At 42.6% G+C, this 24,181-nt stretch overlaps 1 protein-coding gene across 14 annotated transcripts in view; it reads left to right on the top strand.

Annotated features, from left to right (window-relative positions):
* Ep400 (E1A binding protein p400) overlaps window positions 1–24,181 on the top strand; it is a 209,566-nt gene that overhangs the window by 119,462 nt on the left and 65,923 nt on the right. For all 14 annotated transcript variants that reach the window (XM_045156107.1, XM_045156093.1, XM_045156098.1 and 11 more), the window contains 8 exons: window positions 3,853–3,960; window positions 7,031–7,221; window positions 7,414–7,591; window positions 17,233–17,369; window positions 20,453–20,622; window positions 20,898–21,072; window positions 21,174–21,310; window positions 23,348–23,534. In XM_045156107.1, coding sequence (XP_045012042.1) covers window positions 3,853–3,960; window positions 7,031–7,221; window positions 7,414–7,591; window positions 17,233–17,369; window positions 20,453–20,622; window positions 20,898–21,072; window positions 21,174–21,310; window positions 23,348–23,534 — 1,283 coding nt within the window. The remainder of the gene's footprint in view (window positions 1–3,852; window positions 3,961–7,030; window positions 7,222–7,413; window positions 7,592–17,232; window positions 17,370–20,452; window positions 20,623–20,897; window positions 21,073–21,173; window positions 21,311–23,347; window positions 23,535–24,181) is intronic.

The raw sequence follows: 24,181 nt of genomic DNA, 5'->3' as shown, positions 1-24,181 counted from the left end.
CGACACCATAACTGCACAGTCACATGGTTGTACTGTGGACAGGTGCTCACTTCCAACAGTGCTGCTGTGACTATATGCACAAATGGCTTTGCATGTGCTCAGGTGTGGAGCATGCTTGATGGAAGATAAAGATTCTTGCACAGGTGGTTGGAGGACAACTTAGGGTTTTTGTTTGTTATGTTTTGAGATGCAGTCTTGCTGTGTATCCCAGGCTGACCTGGAACTCTCCATCTTCCTGCCTCAGCCACCTAAGTGCTGAGATTACAGATGTTTACCACTATACCCAGGCCCCACAATAAATTTTGCTAAGTTTTCTAGCAATTTGTTCTTTTTTTGTTGTTTTGTTTTTTGTTTTCTGAGGTAGGGTTTCACTATAGCTCAGGCTGACCTGGAATTTACTATGTTAGTCTCAGGGTGGTCCTTGAACTCACAGTGATCCTCCTACCTCTGTTTCCCGAGTGCTGGGATTAAACGTGCACCAACATGCCCAGTACAATTTGTTCTTTTTATCTAAAAAAAATTCTTGGTGTACATTGTCAGTAAAATTCCCTGTGGTGTCTTTAATCTTGGCTATGTTTGTCCTCACTTGCCCGTTCACCCTTGTCTCTTTATGCCATGTCTGTTTTCTTCAATAGTCTGGCCAAGACTGTCAGTGTTATTACCCTTCTTTACTTTGAACCTGATTTTTATTTTATATTTCTGCCCTACGTATTCCACTCCCTTCTCCTTCTCTTTTCTTACCCCTCACCCTTTTTTTGAGATAAGGTCTTACTATGTAGCTCAGGCAGTCCTTAAGCCCATGTTGATCCTTCTGCCTCAGATTCTTGAGTGTTGGGACTGCTCCTCTTGTCCTTTTGTGGTGCTAGGGATTGAGCCTATAGACCCTTGTGTATGCTAAGTACACATACCAATTAGCTACCCACTCAGTCCCCTAGCCCCTTTTAAAAATTTCTCTATAATTTTTTAAAAATTTATTTGAGAGAGAGAGGAAATGGGCGCCCCAGGGTCTTCAGCCACTGCAAATGAACTCTAGATGCGTGCACCCTTTGTGCGCATGTGCTACATTGCGCACTTGCCTCACTGTTGATGTGGCTTACATGGGACCTAGAGATTTGAACCTGAGTTTTTAGGCTTCACAGGCAAGCACCTTAACTGCTAAGCCATTTCTCCAGCCTTCTAATTATTTATTTATTTGTTTTTTTTTTTTTGTTTGAGGTAGGGTTTCACTCTAGCTGGAATTTGCTATGTAATCTCTGGGTGGCCTCAAACTCACGGTGATCCTCCTACCTTCCTCTCCCAAGTGCTAGAATTAAAGGCATACAACATCACACCTGGCTCAGCCCTCTAATTAAAAAATATATATATTATTTTATTTGCAAGTGAGTGAATGGAATTGGTACACCAGGGTCTTTTTACAACTGCAAATGAACTCCATATACCACATGCTACTTTGTGCATTTGGCTTTATGTAGGGACTGAAGAATCAAATCCATAGTGGCAGAATTTGCAAGCAAGTATGTTTAATCGCATCTCTTCAGCCCTCTTTTCTGTAATTTTTTTAGTGAATAACTCCATAGTTTTTGTTAGCTCATTAATATAAGCATTTAAAAACCTAAATTTCTCAGGGCGGAGATGACAACCCTATAAATTTCCTTGTAATTACCCCTTTGGCTGAGTGTCACATTTTATTACTCATTTTGAAGTATTTTCTATTTTCTCCTATATATACTAATCTATTAGTTACATAACAATATGTTTTGTTGGGCATGCGTGTGGATACGTGTATTCCCAGTCCTCTGGAAATGGATGTAGAGAATTGAATTTGAGACTAGCCTGGGTTATGTACATACTGAGATACTGTCTCAAAAAAAAAAAAAAAAGAGAATGTGTTTTGTAATTTCTGAATGGTACAGGCTGATTTTATATACACATACACACACATACATATATGTATGAATGAATGGTTTTATATATATATATGTATGTATGTATGTATGTATGTATGTATGTATGCATGCATGCATGCATGCATGCATGCATACATACATATACCTGTCTATTTATTTATTGTGGAGCTAGGATGGAACCTAGAGCCTTGGTTATGCAAGGCAGATGCTTTGCCACTAAACCTAATAGAGTACTTGGTTACATATATATTATTCTGTATTAATTTCATTTTTGGTTAGGCAGTGGAGATATGCATGATTTTCACCTGAATTTTATGGTAGCTTTTTTTTTCATTGTTGTTGTTTTTTGTTTTTTTCAGGTAAGGTCTCACTCTAGCTCAGGCTAACCTGGAATTCACTATGTATTCTAAGGGTGACCTTGAACTCACAGCAAGCCTTCTAAGTGTACCTTGACGCCCAGCTTTTTTTTTTTTAAAGGTGGGGATCTCACTCTAGTCCAGGCTGACCTGGAATTCATTATGTAGTATCAGGGTCACCTTGAACTCATGGCGATCCTCCATCCCCTGCCTCTGCTCCTGAGTACTGCATTAAAGGTGTGTGCTACCACACCCGGCTACATCCTTTTTTTCCTTCTTTTCAAGATAGGGTCTCACTGTAGCCCAGGCTGACCTGAAATTACTGTTAGGTTTCCTGGGTCCTGATGGGTGTGATAAAGATTACTTGTCCTGTGTTAGGCACTTGACTTTGTCTTGTCATTTTGGTGGGTCTTGGGTCTCCCTGGTGTTGACTGTCATCTAAGACCTAAGTAGCCTAGTCCACTTGGCTCCAGGTGGGCATGTGTTTTGTTTTTTGAGGTAGGGTCTCGCTCTAGCCCAGGCTGAAACCTCTGCCTTCATAAGTGCTGGGACTAAAGGCATGCACCACCATGCCCGGCTTTTTTTTTTTTTTTAATCAGTCTCACTATATATCAGGTTGGCCTGAAATCCAAGATCCTCCTGCGTTCTAGGATTACAGGAGTGCACCACCATGCCTGGCTCATTTTTATGAAGTATTTAGGGACTGGGGATATAGCTCAGTAGGTAGAATGAGCATGCCTGAAGCCCTGAGTTGCATCCCTGTATCACTGCATAAAGATTGAGTGTGGAGGTACATGTGTGTAACTTGGGAGGTAGAGATAGGAAGATAAAAATATTAAGGTCATCCTTGACTACATAGTGAATTTCCAGGCCAGCCTAAGCTCCCTGAGACTGTCTCAAAAAAAAAAAAAAAAAGAAAAGAAAAAGAAAGAAAAAAGTTAGGCCGGATGTGGTGGTGCACTTCTTTAATCCCAGCGTGGAGGCAGAGGTAGGAGGATCACTGTGAGTTCAAGGCCATCTTGAGAATACAGAGTGAATTCCAGATCAGCATGGACTAGAGTGAAACCCTACCTCAAGGGAGTGGGGTGGTAATCAGAGCTGGGTTGAGTCAAAAGAACTATCAATTCCATGTCTGGGCAGTACTGAGACTGAATGAATGACTGTATGCAAAAAGAAAGAAAATATTTTGGGGCACCTATCTTAGTTTTTGGGGAAAAAGTAAATGCACTTTAAGAATTTGGAAATTGTAATATCTAATCTGAAAATCTAAACTCCAAAATCCAAAAATTTTGAACAGCAAGAAAATGAGCCTCTTCAAATTTAAAATTTTTAGAATACCTTACATTTTGGATTTTCTGAGATGTGCTCAATTGTTAAACTTTGTTTAGATAGTCCCAAATTGGAAAACTCAGAAATTATGAATACTCAGCATTTTGGATAAGTAATGTTAACCTGTGTCTGCTGCTTCTGAGTAATTTTATGAAGCTGAGAAAAACAGTATTTGTGGTAGGTGGCTTTTCCATCCTTTTTCTTTGATTCTGAATAACAGATATTATAAAATAGTTTTGTTTCTTCCTGCCCCCTTTTAGCTGAACTGCCCTTAATTGATTTGATGAAGTTGTATGAAGGTGCCTTTCTACCAAATTATCAGTGGCCACAACCTGAACCTGACCATGAAGAGACAAGCGGGGAAGAGGGTATGTTTCTAACATTGTAAAGAACTCAGGTACAGGTACCAATGAAGGTTTAAGTTGTAGTAAGTTTTTTCTTGGTATGTTTATCAGAGCATTGGATGTATTGTGGAGGGTGTGAAAATGTTTTCTCTATATGTGAGTCTTGTTTTCATCCCCTCCCTTCCCCCTGAGGTAGGGTCTCACTCTAGCCTAGGCTGACCTGGAATTCACTACGGAGTCTCAGGGTGGCCTCAAACTCACGGCAGTCCTACCTCTGCCTCCTGAGTGCTGGGATTAAAGGCATGTGCCACCTTGCCCAGCCTTTAAAAATATTTTTATTTATTTAGTTATTTGAGAGAGAAAAGTGGATATAGAGAGAGAATGGGCATGGCAGGGCCTCTACCCACTGCAAATGAACTCCAGATGCATGTGCCACCTTGTGTATCTGGCTTATGAGGTTTCTGGGGAATTGAACCGGGGTCCTGAGGCTTTGCAGGCAAACATCTTAACCACTCAGCCATTTCCTCAGCCCCAACCACACATGTTTTGAGTGGTTGCCTTTACTTATTAGGCATTTCAGCTAGATACACAGAATGTACGCTTATCTTTCTCTCATGTTGTTTTTTTTCTGATTATTTGATACACATGCATATGAGCCAGGGCAGGACTGGGAAAGGCCTGGGCCAGCTACTAGATCTGTCCCACATGGAATTCAGGCCACTCACGATCCCCATTTTGCAGCAGGACCTGGAGTGAGAGTCTGAGCCCTCTTCCTTGGTTCCATGCTTGGGATATGTTTCAAATTTTTTCTGTCTTGGTGGCGATGGAGGGAAGATTACTTAAACCTGAAGCACTAGCTCCCAGTAGACAGAGCCTTTGCACATCATCATGCTCTGAGAACTTCCCAGAGCTTCTTGTTATTATTATTATGTTGGTATTTTTTGAAGTAGAGTCTTACTCTCTAGCCCTGCAATTCACTATGTAGTCTCAGGGTGTCCTTGAACTCATGGTGATCTTCCTTCCTCTGCCTCCAGAGTGCTGGGATTAAAGGCATGCAACAGCACACCAAGCTGGCTTTAAAAATAAATAAATAAAAAAAAAAAATATATATATATATATTTATTTATTTATATTTATTTGAGAGAGAGAGAGAGAGAGAGAGAGAGAAAGTGGGCACACCAGAGCTTCCAGCCACTGCAAACAAACTCTGGACACATGGGCCACCTTGTGCATCTGGCTTATGTGGCTCCTGGGGAATTAAACTGAGGTCCTTTGGCTTTGTAGGCAAATGCCTTAACCACTAAGCAATCTCTTCAGCCTACCTCTTTTTGTTTGTTTGTTTGTTTTTTGAGGTAGGGTCTCATTTTAGCTCAGGTGATCTGGAATTCACTATGTAGTCTCAGAGTGACCTCAAACTCACAGTGGTCATCCTACCTCTGCCTCCAAGTGCTAGAATTCAAGGCATGCACCACCACACCCAGTGTTTAATTTTTTTTTTTTTATGGAGGAAGGGATTTTATTTATTTATTTATTTAATTTTAAAATTTTTATTAGCATTTTCCATAATTATAAAAAAAATCCCATGTTAATCCCCCCCCACACTTTCTCCTTTGAAGTGTTTAATTTTTTAACAAATATTTTATTTATTTATTTGAGAGAGGGCAGGGGTGGGGAAGAGGAAGAGAGAGAATGCACTAAGAATTCTAGCTACTGTAGACAAACTTCCAGATGCATGTGCCACCTTGTGCATCTGGCTTATTACCTGGGTACTAGGGAATCAATCCTGGGTTTTTAGGCTTTAAAGGCAAGTACCTTAACTGCTAAGCCATCTCTTCTCTACCCTCAGATGTTCTTAATTTTGATGTTTCATTAGAGTCGTTGCTCATTTATTCAGATGTACACATGGGTTGTTAAAAATTACAGCTTACGGGCTGGAGGTATGACTTAGCCATTAAGGCATTTGCCTGCAAAGCCAAAGGACCTAGATTCGATTCCCCAGGACCCACATTAGCAAGATGCACAAGGGGTTGCAAGCGTCTGGAGTTCATTTGCAGTGGCTGGAGGCCCTGGCATGCCCATTCTCATTCTTCCCCCTCCCCCACTCCCTCCCTCCCTCTCTCCCTCCTTATTTCTCTGTCAAATGAATAAATAAAAATAAATATTAAAAAAATAATTACAGTTTACCCGGGTGTGGTAGCTCACCTTTAATCCCAGTAGTTGGGAGGCAGAGGTAGGAGAATTGCCATGAGTTTAAGTCTACTCTGAAACTACATAGTGAGTTTCAGGTCAGCCTGGGCTAGAGTAAAAGCCTACCTCAAAAAGAAAAAAAAAATTACACGGGCTGGAGAGATGCCTTAGCGGTTAAGCGCTTGCCTGTGAAGCCTAAGAACCCCGGTTTGAGGCTCAATTCCCCAGGACCTATGATAGCCAGATGCACAAGGGGGTGCATGCATCTGGAGTTTGTTTGCAGTGGCTGGAAGCTCTGGTGCGCCTATTCTCATTCTCATTCCCTCTCTCTCTCTCTCTCTCTCTTTCTCTCTCTCTCTGCCTCTTTCTCTGTTGCTCTCAAATAAATAAAAATAACAAAAAATAAATTACAGTTTGGGACTGGAGAGATGGCTTAGCGGTTTAGGTGCTTGCCTGCAAAGCCAAAGCACCCAGGTTTGACTCCCCAGGACCCACATAAGCCAGATGCACAAGGGGCACATGCATCTGGAGTTCATTTGCAAGGGCTGGAGCCCCAGGCATGCCCATTCTCTCTGTCTCTACCTGCCTATTTCTGTATATCTCTCTCTGTCAAATAAATAAAAATAAATTTTAAAAATTGCAATTTAAAGCTGGGTGTGGTGGTTCACGCCTTTAGTCCCAGCACTCAGTAGGCAGAAGGAGGATCACCATGAGTTCAAGGCCACGCTAAGACTATATAGTGAATTCCAGGTCGGCCTGAGCTAGAGTGAGACCCTACCTTGGAAAACAAACAATAAATAAAATTATACTTAATTCTGTATTCTTCCTGTGTTTTCCTCTGTTTTTATTAATGTTCAGATTCATAAAACTCACAGCTACCTCAGTTCTGTCTGTCTCATTGTTGTAGATGCAGATGACTGTCCTAGTGACAGAGGGAGTCGTAGGGAATCAGTTCTCATTGACTCACTCTTCATCATGGACCAGTTTAAAGCTGCTGAAAGAATGAACATTGGGAAACCCAACACCAAAGACATTGCAGAAGTTACAGCTGTGGCTGAAGCTGTCCTTCCTAAGGGTAGTGCTCGAGTCACGACTGCGGTAAGGAGTGCTGTAACAAGAAAGCTTTTCTTGATCTCAAATAGCTTCTTTGGAAGTTGCCAGAAAAGACAGTTTACTGTCCTTCTATTTGTTGTTCATGTCATTGTTGTGGTATTTTGATTTTAGCTCTGCAAATTTGTTGTGCTTTTTACTTTACCAAACATTGACTGGCTGATTTGTTTGTTGCCACAGGTGAAGTTTAATGCTCCATCTTTGCTATATGGCACCCTCCGAGACTATCAGAAGATTGGCCTGGACTGGCTGGCCAAACTCTACAGAAAGAATCTCAATGGCATATTGGCTGATGAAACTGGACTTGGGAAAACAGTGCAGATAATTGCTTTCTTTGCCCATCTTGCCTGTCATGAAGGTAAGAATCTGTCAAATTTCTAGCAGCAGGCAGTGTGCCATAGATGAAGATGAAGACATGGCCTTCTCAGCCTCTTCTTTGCTTATGTCCTTTGAACTGAGTCAACCTATGATTCATAAGTGCTTATTGCAGCCAGGAGTGGAGACTCACTCCAGTTGTTCTCAAGAGGCTGAGGCTGGCGGCTTACTTGAGCCCAGTAGTTTGAGGCCATCCTTGACAACATAATGAGACTGTCCTCCAGAATAGAAAGTAGAAGTATTTGTCACATGAACAAATAAAAAATTCATGCATAGTTTATTTCAGATATGACTCAGTGCTTTTCAAAATGCAGTACCCACACAGTTTGTGACTGAGCTTTGTGCTGCAGGTCTCACCCCATTGTGTGCGCAGAAGTGCAGGTAAAATGGCTTCTGCGTTGTTTCTGAGCCAATGTGAATCAGTGCTAGTGGCAAGTTCTTGGTTGTTTTTGTAGCCCATGGTGTCCATCTTTGCTAACCATGTCTTTCTGGGTTGTAGGGTGTGCTTCTCTTCTCCTACCAGGCTGGCCTTGGGCTCATAGTGATCCTCCTACCTTTGCCTCCCAAATTCTGAGATTAAAGGCATGTGCCACCATGTCTGGCTATCATACTGAAAGTAAGAATGGGGGCTGGAGAGATGGCTTACCAGTTAACATGCTTGCCTGTGAAGCCTAAGGACCCATATTTGACTCTCCTAGTCCCACATAAGTGAGATGCACAAGGTGATGCAAGTGTGCAAGGTTGCACATGTGCATAAGGTGGTGCATGCATCTGGAATTTGATCAGAGTGGCTAGAGGTCCTGGCATGCCAATTCATTCTCTCTCATTTAAAAAAAAAAATGTCAGTGCATTGGGCTTGTCTTAAAAAAAAAAAAGAGAATGAACATGTCACGTCAAGGGCAATTGCAATTGGCAGTGCTGTTATACCTTCTCTGGAGGCTGCCTGGCTGTAAGAGCTCAGGAGTTCCAGGAATAAGGGTGGGCATCTGTTCCTTTACTTTGGGAATATTATGCTCTAAATGCTTTTCTCTCCAAAGTGTTAGATCTGCCATCTATCTTCACCAATTGAATTCAAAAGCTTGCTTTCATAATCAGTTTTAAATACATATAGGTAGATCAACTTCTGGGTTCTTTTATTTATTTGCAAGGAGAGAAAGAGAAGGAGGGAGGGAGAGAATGGGCACATTAGGGCCACCTGTCTTTGCAGATGAACTGCAAACGTATGTACCACTTTGGGCATCTGGCTTTATGTGGGTACTGGGGAATCCAACCCAGGCTGTCGGGCTTTACAAGCAAAAGCATTTAAACACTAAGCCATTTCTTGAGCCCTGGGCTCTTAATTTTCTCGCAAGAATTTGTTTCTACCTGTTTTTTTTTTGGGGGGGGAGGGCGGTGTTTGGTTGGTTTTTTTTTTCCGAGGTAGGGTTTCCCTCCTGCCCAGACTGACCTGGAATTCACTATGTAGTGTCAGGGTGGCCTTGAACTCATGGCGATCCTCCTACCTCTACCTTCCGAGTGCTGGGTTTAAAGGCATGCACCACCATACCTGGCTGTTTCTACCTTTTTTTAAAAAAATTAATTATTTTTTTATTGACAACTTCCATGATTGTAAACAATATCCTGTGGTAATTCCCCCCCTCTCTACTTTCCCCTTTGAAACTCCACTCTCCATATCTCCTCCCCTTCTCAATCAGTCTCTCTTTTATTTTGATGTTATCATCTTTTCCTCCTATTATGATGGCTTTGTGTAGGTAGCATCAGGCACTGTGAGGTCATGGATATCCAGGCCATTTTGTGCCTGGAGGAGCACATTGTAAGTAGTCCTACCCTTCCTTTGGCTCTCACATTCTTTCTGCCACCTCTTCTGCAAGGGACCCTGAGCTTTGGAAGGTATGATTGAGATATTTCAGTGCTGAGCACTCCTCTGTCACTTCTTTTCAGCACCATTATGCCTTCTGATTCATCCCAAGATCACTGCCCTCTGAAAACAGAAGGTTCTCTAACTAAAAGTGATAATAGCATTTATATATGGGTATGAGCATAAAAAGAAGTGCTTACTGGGCAGTTTGCTGAGTATAGTATATACATTTAGCCAGACACCAGAAGATGTTACCCCTAGGGCTCATGACTACCCCTGTTGTAGATTTTCAGTATCGGATGTATTCTGTCTCATGGAGTGGGCCTCCAGTCAAATTAGAAGGCAGTTGGTTTACCCCATAACAGACATGCCACTATTGCACCCATTGGCTCATTTGGCCTGGCTTGCCATATATATAAGGCTTGCAGTGTCCACTTTTGAGTATTTTCACTGGTGATTTCTCTCTCTCCCATTGAAGTGCATGCAGTGTGGCTTTTCCCAGCTTTCTGTCAGCTGGTCTACATGGAGGAGGTTTTCTGGTCTACATGGAAGAGGTTTTCAGCCCAGTTCTAGCAGGATTTTTCAGTGACCTTGTAGCCCAAGTATGTGGGATCGTCAGCAATAGGGTCTTACCATCTATTCCTGGTGTGAAACCAAGGGCCTGGGCAATGGCCTATAATGCTTTGGGGGGCATCAGGGACCTCCCTGGGTATCCCATCCCTGGCACTGAATTTTCTAGTAACAATCTATGGCTTCTGAGTGTTCCATTGTCCAAAAAATCCATATGATTTATTTATATTCTCTTAGATTTTGATTAGCCATCCACCTTTCCTTTACTTAATCTCCTCTCCTGACCTCATTTAGGCCTTTTCACCCCCCATTAATCTGTTCTTTTACTTACATATATACAATAGCATCCTATTAAGTCCCCTTATCCCTTCCTTTCTATTCCCTTTATATCTCCTTTCTAGCTTACTGGCCTCTGCCACTGAGTTTTCTTTCTACTCACACAGACATCCAATCATGTGTAGCTAGGACCCACATATGAGAGAGAACATGTGACATTTGGCTTTTTGGGCCTGGGTTACTTCACTAAGTGTAATCCTTTCTAGATCCATCCATTTTCCTGCAAATTTCATAATTTCATTTTTCTTGACCGCTGTGTAGAACTCCATATCTTCATTATCCACTCATCAGTTGAGGGACATCTAGGCTGGTATCATTTCCTAGCTATTGTGAATCGAGCAGCAATAAACATGATTGAACAAGTATCTCTAAGGTAGTGAGAAGAGTCCTTAGAGTACATGTCTAGGAGTACTATAGCTGGATCATATGGTGGATCTATTTTTAGCTGTTTCAGGAACCTCCACACTGATTATGACAATGGCTACACCAGATTGCATTCCTGCCAACAGTGTGGAAAGGTTCCTTTTTTTCCACATCCTTGCCAGCATTTATGGTCATTTGTTTTCATGATGGTAACCAGTCTGACAGGAGTGAGATGAAATCTCAATGTAGCTTTAATCTGCATTTCCCTGATGACTAGGGATGTTGAACATTTTTTTTTTTAGATGTTTATATGCCATCTATATTTATTTTTTTGAGAACTCTCTATTTAGTTTCATAGCCCATTTTTAAAATTTGGCTGTTTGATTTCTTATTATTTAATTTTGTTTTTTGTTTTAGTGGTTTTTCAAGGTAGGGATTCACTGTAGTTCAGGCTGACCTGGAATTCACTTTGTAGTCTCAGGGTAGCCTCAAAGTCATGGTGATCCTCCTACCTCTGCCTCCTGAGTGCTGGGATTAAAGGCGTGCACCACCATGCCCAGCTCTTACTATTTAATTTTTTGAGTTCTTTGTATATCCTAGATATTAATCCTCTATCAGATGTATAGCTGGCAAAGATTTTCTCCCATTCTGTAGGTTGCCCCTGTACTCTATTCACAGTGTCCTTTGCTGTACAAAAGCTTTGTAATTTCACGAAGTCCCAGCAGTTAATCTGGGGTTTTATTGTCTGAGCAGTTGGAGTTATATTCAGAAAGTCTTTCCCAAGACCAACATGTTGAAGGGTTTCCCCTACTATTCCTACCTTTTTTAAAAAAAAAAAATTTTTTTATTTTTTATTTATTTGCAAGGAGAGAGAGAGAATGAGAATGAATATCGTTGTGCCAGGGCCTCTAGCCACTGCCAGTGAATTTTAGATGCATGTGCCACTTTGTGCAGCTCGCTTAACTGGGTACTAGGGACTTGAACCCAGGTCATTAAGCTTTGCAGGCTTAACCAGTGAGCCATTTCTCCAGCCCTGTTTCTGCTTTTGACCTAGTATTGCAAAGTTCTAAATGTACTATTTTAGTATAGATTTATATGTATTGTGGTGGCTTGAATGTAAAATAACCCCTATAGCCTCATGTGCTTGTGATTAAGTCTCATACTCAATTCCTAGCTGGTAGAACCTTAGGGACGTGGAGCCTTGCTGGCAAAGCTCTGTTACTGGGAACAGGTCTTGAGGTTATTAGTCATGATCCACTGGTTGTTCATAGCAAGCTTATGCTTGCTGCCTACTTCCTTCTGTTAAGAAGATGTAGTCTTGCTATCTGCTCCTGCTAGGTTTTCCCTAGCATGATTAAATGTTCCATAGAAACTATAAACTAGAAATAAATCTCCTACTTCTATAAACTGCTTTTGGTTAGTTGTTTAATCCCCACAACAAGGAGATAACGCATGCACAGGACAAAAAACTTTGTATATGCATATATGTGTAATTACTTCATGGTGTAAAAAATTATCTTGCTTTCTTATTTTATTTTTTATACCAAATTATTATTTATTAGTAAATAAAAGTTCATATAATTGCATGCAGTAAATTAAATTAGGAAAAGTAGTAAGATGGAGAAAAATTTGAAGGTGATAAATATACTTTTATGTGCCAACAAATCTATGCTTCCCCCCCACCTCCCATTAGGTTGTGTGTTTCACTTCTTTTTGTTTTGTTTTTCAAGTTAAGTTCTCTCTCCTGTGTGCTGGGATTAAAGGCTTGTGCCACCACACCTGGCTTGTTTCTTGTAGTTTGTCCCAGTGATAAAAGGTAACAGCTATCATGAACTAAGTGGACCCATTATTTGAGGATTAATGGAGGCAACTTGATGAGGGTTGGGATCGATCGTGCAGAAGAACCTGTAGTCAGCTATGCTGGATAAAATCACTGCGCTTGGGATCGTCATTCATGTTTTACATTTATGAAAGTATGTGCACTAAAACAAAACAATGGGTTTCATGAAGTTTATCATTCAGTACTCAATGTACGTTGGTAACATTCACCTATTAATGTCCTCTGTCCATACATCTATCCTCCTCCTACTTGTCACCTGCATTTTGCCAAATTGTCCTCCAACTTCTTTCTCAAAATAAATTAAAAAAAAACCCTTAAAACTTATATTTTAAGATATATTCTTTTATATATATTGTGTGTGTGTGTGTGTGTGTGTGTGTGTTTGTGTCTGTGTCTGTCTGTCTGTCTGTCTAGTATGGAATGTGTGTTTATGCATGTAGTGAAGCATATGTGCATGCTCCGTGCATGTGCATGCAGAGGCCAGAGGAGAGGGATTAGTTTCCTCCTCTATCACTTATCTGTGTTTCCTTGATGTTGTGTCTCTCAGTATTGCTGGAGATGCTTTATAAAATAAATAAATTATTGACAACCTCCATACATATAGACCATGGCCCTGTACATAATCCAGTACCATCCCCTCTTTTCTCACACCACTGAACCCATTATGCTCAACTAGTCCCTATTTTAAAAATATTCTTATTTTCTTATTTGAGTTGGAGAGTCTGAGAACACCAGTGTTTCTTGCTGCAAACTCCAGGCACAAAGGCCACATTGTGCATTTGGTGTTATGTGCTTACTGGAGAATCTAACCCAGGCTGGCAGGCTTTGCAAATAGGTCCCTTTGACCTCTGAAACATCTTTGTAGGCATCTTCTTCTATTTTGATGTCATCATTGTTGGAGGGGGTGGTCAGGGCTGGTCAGGTGAGAACTGGATTCCATCTCAGTTTCAGCATGGTCACTTGATGTCCTGCAGCCCCAGGCTGTGGTGTATTCAGCAATAATGCCTTGCTTTTAGCTCTTGCAGGTAACCAAGGGTTTGGGAATGGCCTGTATTATTTGGGGATATCATGTCTTCCTGAACAGCAGCTCAATGTTGGGAAGACCAACTCAGGCCCTGCTCAAGACTAGCCAGGCCTGTGGTTTTAGTGTTATGCTTCCTCCACCTGTTATGGGCTGTTATGTTCTGTTCCTTTCTCCCTTTTATTGAGGGGCTGCCTTGGAGAACGGTAACCAGGAGGGTTTCTGTGTGGTTGATTTAGGTTGTCATTAGTTTTGTGTAACCCCCATGCCTCCTTCCTCTATCCCTGAGCCTCTCCATCCTCTCCGGCTTCATTTCTTCTTTCTCTTTGGCTGACCATCAACATGTTGTCAAGTTGCCCTTCTTTCCCTCTGTCCTTCATTCTCCTTTTCCCTAGCTTCATTGTTGTACCATGTCCTTGTTGAGACTTATAATGGCTTACATTAACTGATGCTGGACCAGGTTAGCAACAGCATATGACAAAGGACCTATAGTGTTTGTCTTTCCAATCCTGTGTGGCCTCATTTAACATGATTTATCTCTAGTTGCTCCATTTCCTGAAATATCATTTCATTTTTTTTAATTGAAAATTTTTATTAACATTTTCCATGATTATAAAATATATCCCATGGTAATTCCCTATTTCATTTTTTTTAACCACTGTATATGTACTGCATCTTCATTAACCATTCACTTGTTAATGGGCTTCTGGGCTGATCAGTTCCTGGCTGTTGTGGATAGAGCAGCAATAAAAGTGGTTGAAGCTGAGTGTGGTGGTGCACTCCCATTACTAGGGAGGCAGAGGTGTGAGTATCTCCACGAGTTCGAGACCATCTTGCCCCAATAGGAATGGGACTGGGGACTCCATCTCCATTCTTTTGCAGCACACCTTGCATGGAAGACTGAGTAGCGTTGTTTTCAGTGACGCACGGGTTCATTTCTGAAGATGTTTTATTTTCCAGGCTGATGTCTGCTCAGAGATGGGAAGATGCTCAGTGGCTTGTGGCGAAGACCTGCAAACTCTGAGCCAGAAGCTGCTCTAGCACTTATCTTATTTTATGTTAATATTTCATTTTTATTTGCTTGAGAGAGAAAGAGGCAGATAGATAGAAAGGTGGGGAGATTGGGTGCACTAGGGCCTTTAGCTACTGCAAAGGAATGCATGTGCCACCTTGTGCATCTGGCTTACTTGGGTCCTGGGGAATCAAACCTGGGTCTTTTAAGCACCTCAACCACTAAACCATCTCTCTGGCCCTCCAACTTTATTAAAGTAAAAAAAAAATGCTAATATGTTTTAATATATTTATAACAACATTGATCCTTCTTTATCTACAGGGAACATATTCTGAGACCCCAGTGGGTGCTGGAAACTGTATAGTACCCAACTCTGTACTATGTTTTGTATTAAATTGAGAGCTTTGACATTTTTTCTTAAAGCATAAAATGGCCTTTCATTGACATACCCAAAATGTTGTTATCACTGCTGTTGTTCATTGAAGATATTTCTAAGTAAAGCAAGGGTCGCTTGAAGCCCTGTCCTACCATGACAGTGGATCTGATAATGGTGATGACAACTAAGCACTGACAGGTAGTATGCATAGGATGGTCCATGTTCCAGATTCCAGTTGCATACACCACTTTGTACATTTGGCTTTATGGGTATATTGGAGAATTGAACTTGGTTGTTAGGCTTTGCAGTAAAGTATCTTAGCTGCTGAGTCATCTTTCCAGCCCTCTTTTCTTTCTTTTTCTTTCTTTTTGGTTTTTTGAGGTAGGGTCTCACTCTAGCCCAGGCTGACCTGAAATGCACTGTGTAGTCTCAGGGTGGCCTTGAACTCATGGTTGAGTTTCTCCTACCTCTGCCTCCTAAGTGCTGGGATTAAAGGTGTATACCACCACACGGCTCTGTTTTCTTTTTAAAATGTTGCCTTGTTGATGCACTTCCCTCTCTGGCTGATGGGATCATGAGACAGCCTGATAGTGGCTTGCCTAGCCTCCCCTTAGGTTTAACCAGTACTTTTTTACACATACACATAGCCACTTTTCCCTTTTGAAGAGTGGAATCCCAGGTTATATTATTAGGGCTAATTTTGTTTCCACTTTATACACAGTACTGTGTTACCTAAGGACATTTTGGTTTATCTGTATTGTATGTTGAGATAGTCTCCTCCATAATACTAGGTTTTTTTAAAAAAATGTTTTTATTCATTTATTTATTTGAGAGAGGGAGAGAGAGAGAGGCAGAGACAGAGACAGACAGACAATGGGCATGCCAGGGCCTTCAGCTGCTGCAAATGAACTGTAGACACACACACTCAATCTTGTATACCTGGCTTATGTGGGTCCTGGGGAATTGAACTTGGGTCATTTGGCTTTGCAGGCAATTGCCTTAACCCCTATGCTATCTCTCCAGCCCCATACTAGGGTTTTAAAATCCTGTTTTGCCTGTGATGGAATGCTATCTGGATTTGATTTTGCTTCCTCACTTATAAGGTTATGTGCTTAGAGTTTAATGGGGTGGGGCCCAGGAGGCTAGAGTTCATCCTGCAAATTACCCTGGTCTGAATCCACCCTGGGTTGAATCCCCAGCACCATCAGAAAAAAGGTCATTGACTTGTGATTTTTTTTTCCCTGAAGTTTCTGTTCACATCCAGCTTTCATTTTTCTCTTGGGTGGTCCTTTTCAGGATCAGCAGCAGTGCTTTGAATAGTAATAGTAATAGCTGTAGATGTGTGAAGCACAGATATATTGTAAACTCAGCCATTTCTGTCTTCAACCTTGCTTTGTATTTCATTTGTGGTACATAAATTTGCTTTCTGGTACACCAGTGAACTTTTATGCTGTTTTCAGACTAAGCTAGATCACTGGGTGGATGAGATGTGCTGAGACTGGAGAGAAGATGGTAACAGTAAGGAATAAGGAGACACAGTATCTGCTTGAGCCGTAGGACACCTGTTCCTGGGAAGGACTAAGCAGGACTTGGGGCACTGAGGTTCTTTATTAGACACTTTGTTTCTGGGGGTTGACTGTAGAGAAGAGTTTTGAGTTTTTCCTTTTTTCCTTTTTTTTGAGGGGGGGTGTTGGGGGTTTGAAGTAAGGTTTCACTGTAGCCCAGGCTGACCTGGAATTCACTATGTAGCCTCAGGGTGGCCTCAAACTCATGGTGATCCATCTACCTCTGCTTCCCAAGTGCTGGGATTAAAGGCATGTACCACCACACCTGATTTTTTTTTTTTAATTTGAGAAGTCTTCCTCAAGTTCATGGTAGGAGTTCACATTTCTCCCATCCCCCCCCTCATGTAGGGTTTCACTCTAGCCTATTCTGACCTGGAACTTCCTATGTAGCTCCAGTCTGGCCTTGAGCTCACAGTGATCCTCCTACCTTAGCTTCCTGAGTGCTGGGATTAAAGGTGTGCACCACCATGCTTGGTTCACATGGTTTTAATGTGTCTCAGTTTGTGACTACTCTTTCTACAGTGGGCCTATTCCCTGCAGCATTGCAGTGGAACCAACTTCTTGTTCTGGGCATGATGGTGCTGGAGGGTAGCGTTTACCTTCATGTGCCATGTACTTATTAAGCTTCTGGTCACATACAGTTCCAGAGGCCTGGATTTGACAGATTGTTTTTCCTTTTGTAGGTAATTGGGGCCCTCATCTTGTGGTTGTGAGAAGTTGTAACATACTCAAGTGGGAACTTGAGTTGAAGCGTTGGTGTCCTGGGCTCAAAACCCTTTCCTATGTTGGCAGCCATAGAGAACTTAAAGCGAAGAGACAGGTATCTATCTATCATATCAATCTCTTCCCCTTCTTTCCCTTTCCCCTCCCCTTCCCGTCCTTTCTTCACATTGCAGAAGGTAGAAGGGCAAAAAGGATACTTTCAGCCTGTATAAAGTGCTGACTCATTCTTGATGGCAGAGATGGTCCATTCCTTTTTTCAAATATATATTTTCTTCATTTATTTTTTGAGACAAGCCCAATGGGCTGCCATTTTTTTAAAAAAAATATTTATTTATTTTACTTATTGAAGCATGAGAGAGAGAGAATGGGTATATCATGGCTCCAGTCACTGCATACGAACTCCAGATGCATGTGCCACTTTGTGCATCTGGCTTATGTGGGTCCTGGGGAATCAAACCAAGGTCCTTTGGCTTTGGGGACAAACACCTTAACCACTAAGCAATCTCTCCAGCCTTTTTTTTTTTTTTTTTTTTAATGTAAGAGACACAGAGAGAGAGAGAGATTGAAAATGAACTGGTGGGCCAGGGCCTATAGCCACTGCAGTTGAATGCCAGGTGCATGTTCCCCCTTAGGTGTATGTGTGACCTTGCACACTTGAGTCACTGTGCATCTGGCTTATGTGGGACCTGGAGAGTCGAACATGAGTCCTTAGACTTTGCCAGTAAGCGCCTTAATTGCTGAGACATGACTCCAGCCCTATTTTATTTTATTTTATTTTTTTAAAGATAAGGCATATGCCTGCATCTTTTTTTTTTCTAATTTTTATTTATTTATTTGAGAGCGACAGACACAGAGAGAAAGACAGATAGGGGGAGAGAGAGAGAATGGGCACGCCAGGGCTTCCAGCCTCTGCAAACGAACTCCAGATGCGTGTGCCCCCTTGTGCATCTGGCTAACGTGGGACCTGGGGAACCGAGCCTCGAACCGGGGCCCTTAGGCTTCACAGGCAAGCGCTTAACCGCTAAGCCATCTCTCCATCCCCCTATTTTATTTTTTATTATTTTGAGATATATAGAGAGAAGCAGATAGAGAATGGATGTATGAGGAGGACCTCCAGCTATTGTAAACAAACTGCAGAAGCGTGCGCCACTTGTGCATCTGGCTTATGTGGGTACTGGGGAATCAAATCTGAGTCCTTCCTTAGACTTCACAGGCAAGTGCCTTAACTGCTAAACCATCTCTCCAGCCCTCTTTTTTTTTTTTAGTTTATTTGAGAGTGACAGACAGAGAGAAAGAGGCAGAGGCAGAGACAGAGAGAGAGAGAGAGAGAGAGAGAAGGAATGAGCACACCAGGACCTCCAGCCACTGCAAAGGAGCTCCAGATGCATGCGCCCCCTTGTGCATCTGGCTTACATGGGTCCTTGGGAATCCAACCTCAAATTGGGGTCCTTAGGCTTCACGGGCAAGTGCTTACCTGCTAAGCCATCTCTCCAGCCCCCCCTCCTTTTTTTTCCTTAATAAATGATTTTAAGATTTTTCTTTATTTGAGAAGAAATGCAGCGAGAGAGAAAGAGAATAGGGGCATGCCAAGGTCTCCAGTAACTGCAAACAAATTCCAGATACGCCCCCTTGTATATCTGGCTTATGTGAGTATTGGGGAATGCAGTTGGGTTTTTAGTCTTAACTGGTAAGCCCTCTCTCTCTCTCTCTCTCTCTCTCTCTCTCTCTCTCTCTCTCTCTCTCTCTCTCTCTTTGGTTTTTCAAGGTAGGGTCTAACTAACCCAGGTTGACATGGAATTCACTATATAGTCTCAGGATGGCCTTGAACTCATGGCAATCCTCCTACTTCTGCCTGTGCTGGGATTAAAGGCATGTGCCACCACGCCCGGCTCAGGGTCCATCTCTTTTTTTTTGATTTTTTAAAAAAAATTTTTATTTTTTTGAGCCGGGCGTGGTGGCGCACGCCTTTAATCCCAGCACTCGGGAGGCAGAGGTAGGAGAATTGCCATGAATTCGAGGCCACCCTGAGACTCCATAGTGAATTCCAGGTCAGCCTCGGCTAGAGTGAGACCCTACCTTGAAAAATCAAAAAACCAAAAACAAAAAAATCTTTTAAATTTTTTTGAGAGTGACAGACAGAAAGAGAAAGAGGCAAAGAGAGCAGAGTGGGCGCGCCAGGGCTTCTAGCCCCTGCAAACTCCAGACGCATGCGCCCCCTTGTGCATCTGGCTAATGTGGGTCCTGGGGAATTGAGCCTTGAACTGGGGTTCTTAGGCTTCACAGGCAAGCGCTCAACCGCTAAGCCATCTCTCCAGCCCAGGGTCCATCTCTTAATGCCACCATTTGGGATCTAGTTCAACACAAATGTTAGAAGGAATCCCATAGCTCTGTCTAGTTGGTCATTTCCTATAACATGGATATGTCTGCATTTCTTATTTTCTGAACCCAGTTTTCCTTGCTTAAACTATGCATTATTAAAAGCTGATTTTGGGGCTGGAGAGATGGCTTAGCGGTTAAACACTTGCCTGTGAAGCCTAGCGGCCCCGATTGGAGGCTCGACTCCCCAGAACCCATGTCAGCCAGATGCGCAAGGTGGTGCACATGTCTAGAGTTCGTTTGCAGTGGCTGGAGGCCCTGATATGCCCATTCTCTCTCTCTCTCTTTCTCTCTGCCTATTGCTCTCAAATAAATAAATTAAAAAAAAAAACCAAAAATTATTTTTTAAAAAAATCCTGATTTGGAGCAGGAAAGATGGCTTAGTGGTTTAAGTGCTTGTCTGTGAAGCCTAAAGACCTAGATTCATTTTTCAGTACCCAGATAAGCCAGATGTACAAGGTAGTGCATGTGCCTGGAATTCATTTGAGGCCCTGGCGTACCCATTTTCTCTCACTATCTGACTCTCTAAATAAATAAATAATAGTTTGCTCCTCTTCAAGAATACCTTCTGATAATATTTTCCTAGTGATGGTTGTCAGTGTCTTCAAAGCTGCTTGATTTGTTGGCAGGTGTGCTTTGGAGTCTGGAGAAATGGAATACTATCAACTCAGCCATTTTCCTGTGTAGGAGTTTTGAGAAGAATGGGTGGGATTGCTAGCAGTGGGAGTGGCTTGGGTGTGATAGCCTGGTGTAGTCTTCTGCAAACTGTTGCGGGGGAAAACAGGGCTTCTTTCTATGCCTCAGGAGTGGACTGAGCCCAACAGCTTCCACATCTGCATCACGTCCTACAAGCAGTTCTTCAGGGGTTATACTGCCTTCTCACGGGTGCGCTGGAAGTGCCTTGTCATCGACGAAATGCAGCGGGTGAAGGGCATGACTGAGCGACACTGGGAAGCAGTCTTTACTCTGCAGAGGTCTGACTTCACTCAAGTGTTGTGTGTTCCTCAAATCCCCAAGTGATCTTTGTTGGTAGCTAGGGATTCTTTAGAAGAAATGTAGCTTATTTCAGACACACCAGTTGCTTTTTAGTGACAACATACCCTTCACTTTTGTCACAGCTCTTTAGTTCCTTTCTTAAAGGCACTTGTAGAATTGGCATTAGCCCTCTCCCCCCACATTGCCATAGGGAACAATTATGTAGCTACTTTATGTGCTTCAGAGTTCCAGCATTGCCCTGCTTTGCTTGTAGTCAACAGCGCCTGCTTCTGATCGATGCTCCACTACACAACACATTCCTGGAGCTCTGGACCATGGTGCACTTTCTCATTCCTGGGATCTCAAGACCTTATCTGAGCTTCCCTCTGAAAGCCCCCAGTGAGGAAAATCAGGATTACTACCACAAAGTGGTCATAAGGTTACACAGGGTATGTCTGCTTCTGTTACTATGGCTAACTTTTATAAAGCACTTTTGCCTTCTGCTAAATGGTCATCATTTTGGGAGAAAAACAGTTGTTCGTTCCAATAGGTGACACAGCCATTTATTTTGAGGAGAACCAAGAGAGATGTAGAGAAGCAGCTGACGAGGAAGTATGAGCATGTTCTGAAGTGCCGCCTGTCCAGTCGACAAAAGGCCTTGTATGAGGATGTTATTCTACAGCCTGGGTGAGTGCTGGCTCATGTGTCCTTGTCTGCTTTCTCAGCTGTGAGGAGCACACTCACTCTGTGTAGCCTCAACTGGAGCTTGTGTCAGTGAGACCTGTGGGCTTCGCAGTTCCCTGCCACTTTCCTCAGGCTTATTCTGATCTGACCCTTCTTCTCCACCCTTAGATGTGCTTTGGCCTCATAAACTTGCCACATGTATAGTGTGATTGATGTTCATTGACATCTGTTCTGCTGCTGTTGTCTGGGTCAGTTAGGAACTCAACCAGGAGAGTTGTACTAGTGTTGGCCATGGAGCATGGTGGACAAGCAGGCATATATAGAGCTATTGTGTGAATGCTGCCCTTATCTGTGGGAAGATAGTATGGGGTGCATCAAGGTTGGGAAGCAGTGGTGCATGATGCCTGGCCATCCATGATTGGCAGTGGGACCTGGCTAGTGTCTTGACATGCTTTTCCTTATTTGAAGGACACAGGTGTGTACACAAATCCCTGAGAAGAAAGTTTATATGTCTAAAGTTCTTACAGTAGTGTGTGATTTCCCTGGAGGTCTTAAAGAAATGGCGTGGTTTCCATCTTTAAACTCAACACTCAGGAGGATTACTGGGTTTAGGTCAGCCTCAGCTAAAGTGAGACTTTGCTTCAAAACAAAAACAAGCCAAAGGTTGGGGGCAGAGAGAAATGGATTGGCTATTGTTATGGCATGTTTTAAAAGCTTTTGGAAAGTTTAGGGCAGATTGTAATTGTGCATGCCTGGTCCCTGGCAGGATTCCCCAGGCAGTTATCAACAAGGTGCTTTGGTAGTACAGCAGTCTGTCATTTATTCTGAGTAAGAGCAGTGAACCTGTATATACTCATAGCATTCAAACAATGTAGAAATTGCATGGACAGAAAATACTTTTCCATGTTGCTACAACTCTGCATCTGTCAGATCTTACAGCAAAATGTTGATGTCATCCTCTGCTGGCCAGCCTTGGTTGACATGCTGGTTCTAGTTAGTAAAGAATAAGTTTAGGGAAGAGATGCACCTTCTCTGGAGTTCAGGCACCACTGACAGCACAGGGGAAGTTTACTTGAAGTTTTTCCTTTCCTTTCCTTTCCTTTCCTTTCCTTTCCTTTCCTTTCCTTTCCTTTCCTTTCCTTTCCTTTCCTTTCCTTTCCTTTCCTTTCCTTTCCTTTCCTTTCCTTTCCTTCCCCTTCCCCTTCCCCTTCCCCTTCCCCTTCCCCTTCCCCTTCCCCTTCCCCTTCCCCTTCCCCTTCCCCTTCCCCTTCCCCTTCCCCTTCCTTTCTTTTTTTTTTCCTTTCCTTTCCTTTCCTTTGATTGCCTGCCACATAGAAGCTCTAATAAGTTATTGTCCAGGAAATCTAACTTGTCAGTCTTCTCTGGCTGTGCCCATAGGTTCAGGTGCTTATGTTTGATTTTTGTTTATTTGCAAGCAGAAGAAGATAGAAGAGATACAGAGAGAATGAGTGTGTGTGAGCATGCCAGGGCCTCCAGCCCCTGCAAAAAAATAACTCTAGTTGCATGCATCACTTTGTGCATTTAGTTTTACATGCATACTGGGGAATCAAATCTGGATCACTAGGCTTTGTAGGCAAGTGCCTTAACCACTGACCCATCTTTCTAGCCCCAGGTGCTTATGTTTGAGAGTGTAACATTTGCTGTGGGGCTGTTAGAGATGTAACATTGGGCCCTCCTGGGTGAATGCAGATCTTATATTGCTGGTCTTTGGCTGATTCCGTGGAGCCTGCTCCGAGAGGGGAGACTTCCTCTTTGTCTTCTTTCTCCTCAGTAAGCTGAATTAGGCCCCATTTCCATACCTAGGAAAGTGCTTTCCATGCACTGTCATGCACTTGGATTCTGTAGGGACTCGGTGCATGATTTAGTAAAGACCTATGTGGAAGTGTTGACTTCAACATGATACATAACTAACTTACAAATTTGATAATGGGAAAATCATGCTGGTTGTTATTTCTGATGATGAATGCACATTTGCCCTTGATTGAGACTGAACTGTCCTTAACTCTTCTTTCTGAACAGAACTCAGGAAGCTCTGAAGAGTGGGCATTTTATCAGTGTCCTTAGTGTCCTGACACGACTGCAGCGTATCTGCAACCACCCTGGGTTGGTTGAACCGCGGGTCCCAGGTTCCTCCTATGCAGCTGGCTCTCTGCGGTACCAATCTGCCTCTCTTATTCTCAAGGTGCTGGAGAGAGAGTTTTGGAAGGTAGGTGGAGGTTTCAGAAATGCTGTAGAGGACTTTTAGTTAGGCACTTTGTAGATAAAATCTATACACCTGTATAGGCCAGTTTTCCGCCATTCTTATCACCAGTCTCATTTTTGTCTGTAGGTATGCCTGTTCTGGACAGCTTACAGAACTAGATTCACATGTAGCCTATTGTATCTGGCCTTTTTTTTTTTTTTTCCAGTTAATATAGGGTCATCCTATATTCATTGTACATTTGTCAGAATGACAGTGTCGTGCCCCCCCCACCCCCCCCCCCACCCCCGGTAGGGTCTCACTCTAGCGCAGGCTGACCTGGAATTCACTATGTTGTCTCAGAGTGGCTTCAAACCCATCGTGGTCTTACTACCTCTGCCTCCTGAGTGCTGAGGCTAAAGGCATGAACCACCATGTCCAGCTAACTCTTTTTCTCTTCCCTCCCTCCCTCCCTCCCTCCCTTCCTTCTTTTTTTAAGCAAGCCCAGCAGACTGTCCTTTTTTAAATTAATTAATTTTTTAAATGAGAGAGAGTGAGAGAGATAATTGGCACATCAGGACCTCCAGCCACTGTAATTTTTGGATTTTCAAGGTTTTCATTATGTAGACTCAGGGTGCCCTTACGCTCTTCCTTATTTTTTTGTTTGTTTATTT

Source organism: Jaculus jaculus, chromosome 8, assembly GCF_020740685.1.
Source record: "Jaculus jaculus isolate mJacJac1 chromosome 8, mJacJac1.mat.Y.cur, whole genome shotgun sequence".
Lineage (NCBI taxonomy): Eukaryota > Metazoa > Chordata > Mammalia > Rodentia > Dipodidae > Jaculus > Jaculus jaculus.
Note: the sequence above shows the minus strand (reverse complement) of the source record. Positions and strands in the feature narration are given on the sequence as shown.